Source organism: Limulus polyphemus, unplaced genomic scaffold, assembly GCF_000517525.1.
Source record: "Limulus polyphemus unplaced genomic scaffold, Limulus_polyphemus-2.1.2 Scaffold9461, whole genome shotgun sequence".
NCBI lineage: Eukaryota > Metazoa > Arthropoda > Merostomata > Xiphosura > Limulidae > Limulus > Limulus polyphemus.
This window is the reverse complement of record NW_013675071.1, coordinates 1-4637: the sequence shown is the minus strand read 5'-3', so window position 1 is coordinate 4637 and position 4637 is coordinate 1. Positions and strand designations below refer to the sequence as shown.

At 33.5% G+C, this 4637-nt stretch overlaps 1 protein-coding gene across 1 annotated transcript in view; it reads left to right on the top strand.

Annotated features, from left to right (window-relative positions):
- Positions 1–3363, top strand: part of LOC106475932 (homeotic protein ultrabithorax-like) — a 20148-nt gene extending 16785 nt beyond the window's left edge. Inside the window, exon 2 of the mRNA XM_013936608.2 lies at positions 1953–3363. Coding sequence (XP_013792062.1) covers positions 1953–2272 — 320 coding nt within the window. The 3' untranslated portion in view covers positions 2273–3363. The remainder of the gene's footprint in view (positions 1–1952) is intronic.
- Positions 3364–4637: the final 1274 nt, after the last annotated feature.

The window sequence follows — 4637 nt, the reverse complement described above, 5'->3', positions numbered from 1 at the left end:
AGGATATTTCTTTATGTTTCTAATTTTTAACAAGTTATATGACTTTACTGGATAAGCTATTGTAGTTTAGCACACAAATGTTCGCTATCCAATCCTTTGTGTATCATTGAGGATATTTCTTTATGTTTCTAATTTTTTAACAAGTTATACGACTTTACTGGATAAGCTATTGTAGTTTAGCACACAAATGTTCGCTATCCAATCCTTTGTGTATCATTGAAGATATTTCTAAATTAGTATGATATTTTTATAAATATAAATGGTTCTAAAGTAGGGACTTACAATACATTCAGATAATCAGATTATCTCTGTCTATCTGTCTATACGTCTGTATTCACAGCTGAACAATTGTTTCTAAGTAGATTGTTTACTTTATTACAAACACAGCTTTCAATTCACATATGTATCTGAAGATCAACTCATCTTTTTTATATTTAAAAAAAAATCCTTTCACATTCATCTCAACAATCTCTTGAATGTAAAAAGATTAGGCTTAACTAATTTACTAAATAAAGAATTAAACGAGACAGCAGCATCAGGCTTATCTATAGATTAACAAAATATGGATTAGTGTTTTAGGAACTAAGACTCTTGTTAGTGATATCGTAATGAAAGGCGTGTTCTCGTATTAATTCTAATGTTACAACCAGATTAGTCCTAACACATTCAAGCTATGATGCATAGGCTATAAAGCAGTTTAGATGTAATTACAGTGATATATATGTTCTCCATAAATTACCAACTGATGTCCTTAATTTCAAATAACCTGCGCGGAATGACATTTCAAGGCGTTTTAACGATACCATTTTATGTTCTATATATCAGCAGTTAAGAGATGCTTCTGATTATATCGTAATAAAGTATCTGAACGATTCGACAACTGAAACTTTCGTTACCTTCCTTCGGGGGGAGGGGGGGTTCAAGCCATAACTTGTAATGTTGACGGCTGATTACTCAGAAGAGCTTGCTTGTTTGGCTACTGTCGAGGTTTAGCATAAACAAAGTAAGCTAGTACTTATTAGGATTTGTTTTTTATGTAAACATATCCCATTCAGAAAGGGTTTATTTCCCAATCCAAAATATACAACTTGGATCATTTTACAAATAAATCATAAATCTAAATACGTTGTATATCGAGATAGAATGAAATCACTGTTTCAAAACATTCGGAAGTTTCAAATTAAACTACATTACACCTGGTGTTGATAAATAGTTCTAAACTTAGTGAAGTGTCAGATGTTCAGATATCTTTACCTTCGAGACTCTATATGTTTCGAAATGCACAAGTCAAGCCACTTTTTGTTTTTATCTACCTCAGCACTAAAGAAATGAAACATAGCTACGAAGATGTTTTGTTTGACCTTTACAACGAACAAAGAAACTGTTGTTTGATAAATTTGTTTCACACTAACCAAACATTTATTGTTTAGTCGAATATTTGGAGGGAGCTGAAACTTTTAAAACTATCATAAAGAAATGAAATATAGCTACGAAGATGTTTTGTTTGACCTTTACAACGAACAAAGAAACTGTTGTTTGATGGATTTGTTTCACACTAACCAAAAATTTATTGTTTAGTCGAATATTTGGAGGGAGCTGAAACTTTAAAAACTATCATAAAGATAAATTCAATTATTACATCATTTAAAATGATCTGTAAAGTACAATTTGTTGAAAAAAAACAACAACATTTGAAGTTTAACAGATCAAAACAACTTAGACTACTTTGAAAAATCTCACTAGAGTGATAAATTAATCATGTTAAGGTTTTAAGCAGCCTGTTAAGGCGTTAATCAGCCTGTTAAGGTGTTAAGCAGCCTGTTAAGGTGTTTTATTGAACCAAATCCTTCTGGTTTTACTGAAAATTGCCTCTGATAGTCTCGGGTTTTCTAACATTCTATATATCTTGTTATAATATATTTTAGATTTTCATCAATTGTATTTTTGTGTAGGGGCAAATGGGCTTCGCCGGAGAGGACGACAAACCTACACCCGCTACCAGACCTTGGAGCTGGAGAAGGAGTTCCACACCAACCACTACCTAACTCGACGTCGGAGGATCGAAATGGCTCACGCTCTGTGTCTCACGGAGCGACAGATCAAGATCTGGTTCCAGAACAGGCGGATGAAGCTGAAGAAGGAGATCCAAGCTATCAAGGAGTTGAACGAACAGGAGAGACAAACTCAGATGTGTAAAGTCCCTCAGAACACAAATCAGGCGTCGTCTCCTCCACAGGAAGATGAGCGTGATTCTTCTCCAGGAAACACGTAAGATCTTTCCAGTTCTGTTGATTCCTCCTGCATGAGAATCTCCGGGCGGATACATCCCAATGTTTGGTCCTACTTACTTTAAGTTTTGTGATATCGAATAAGTTTAAATCCAAACCGATTTCAGTGAGAAACTACAATTATAAAAAAAACGTTCATTTGTTTGAGGATCACACAATAAGTTTCTTCGGTTGACACTACTTTAGAAATTCCAAACAAAACGATTTCGTTTTTCCATTACTTGCTTCGGACGGACCAAACTAGTACAATACCCACAGTGGAACTGTACCCAAGACGGGTAACACAATTCAAGTTTCAGCTAACCGTATACGTATCTAAGGCGGGTTATGTAATTTTTTACTGTTTTGTTGTAGAAAGCGTTGTTATGTTGTCCGTTTTTTATTTAGATTGTCCTGTAAACAATAGCGTGGATGTAATTTCTATGTAATTTTAGAAGTAGCCGTGGTTTAGTTGAATAATTTTGTTATCCAGTAATTTCCATCATTAGCAATATGTAGAGAAGGAACTTTGTATGCTTTCTGTAGAACGTAGCAGTCGATATGTTCAGCTTATCCGACGGCTTTTACACATTCGCTGATTTATCACAACGTGAACTGTGTTTCATTTAATGTTCAGCCATATCTCTGTGCACTGAAAATTGACAAGCCTTAAGTGATCTTCGATATATACGTAAACAAAAAATGTATCCAATATGGGAAGTTGAAAAGCATTTAAATACTTCGTCTTCCCTTTTGTTGAATAGAAGATACTTTCTCTTTAAATTAGGACAAAAAATTATACGTCGAAAATTGGATTTTATACTCTCACGTGTACATTACTACACTAGGTTCAAATACCTGTTGGTAAGGCTTAACTTTAGTTCTTTTACCTAAAAGATATTTTCAAATACTGAGAAATTCAGTAAAGTTTTAAAGATTTAAAACAAAGCAGAATCTAATTAACACCAATCAGAATGTGTTATGTTTACGATCTCTTAAAAAAAACGTGTAACTCTCAGATGTTCTTCCCAGACTGAGATGTATTTGTTGCTGTTTATGTAACTGTATTGTGATATGTGATGGGATAATACAAACACGACTCTGCTCTCACAAAGCCTCTCAGTCTTCTTTATTTGTCCATTTTGATACAAAACCATCCAGCCATTTTAAAATACTTCTCAGCCTTCTTTATTTATCAGCTTCTATACAAAACCATCCAGCCATTTTAAAATATTTCTCAGTCTTCTTTATTTGTCAGCTTCTATACAAAACTATCCAGCCATTTTACAATACTTCTCAGTCTTCTTTATTTGTCCATTTTGATACAAAACCATCCAGCCATTTTAAACTGTTCCTCAGCCTTCTTTATTTGTCAGCTTCTATACAAAACTATCCAGCCATTTTAAAATACTTCTCAGCCTTCTTTATTTATCAGCTTCTGTGCGAAACCATTTTAAACTGCTCCTCAGTATCTCATTTTAATAAATATCTTTATAGCCACTTTCATTTCGTTATAAAGACATCCAACAATTTTAAAATACTTACCAGTCCTAACCCTATCTGATGGCTGCTTATCTGCGTGATAAATGAAGATGGTGCCCTGTGCTTAGCGGTAAAATTATTGATTGGATCCTTGCTGTTAGCCCAATACAGATAAATCATTGTGCATGTTTCTACTTAAGAACCGGCAAACAAATATTTAAAAATCAAAATTAAAGCATGTCCTTACCACTGAAGTCTTGTTTTATGAGGTCATCAACTTTCTGGACTTCGGGTCATCTGTAGTAGGATATAAGAAAGACAAAATAATGATGTTTAAAAAAATGTATCGACGTCAATAAAAGTTCTAAGTTCTCAACATAACAGTGGAGAAGGAGATCAAAATGATTAGAAATAAAGACAAAGAAATCAGCGTAATTACTGTCTAACTTTGAGCGATTTGCTGCTATTTTGACATACATTATTAATTCAACATCCTTTCAAACATTTTAATTTCAATACCATGGCAGTTCAAGTTCCTTTACACATCAGATCGAAAACAAAAAAGTGGAAAAAAAAAATGGCTAATGCCAAAAAGATGTTTTAATGTTCACAACGTTCCGGGTTGAGACACCCTTCATTTTTTTTTGTTTTCTACCATAGCGTTTTTTTTTCTCTTTTCACGTAGGTGGGTAGTCTCGTGCAAGTCAAACCGAATTTTTATTTATTTTTAAGTTAACCTTTTTATTTCATCGTAGTCTGAGACTTTTGTGTCATCTCAGAAAATCCAAATTTATTTGATATTTTTCATTTCATGTCTCAATTGTTGCCTATTAGTTAAGAAAGAAACACCAAAGAAACATAATTCATATTCGGTATTTAACACGCACG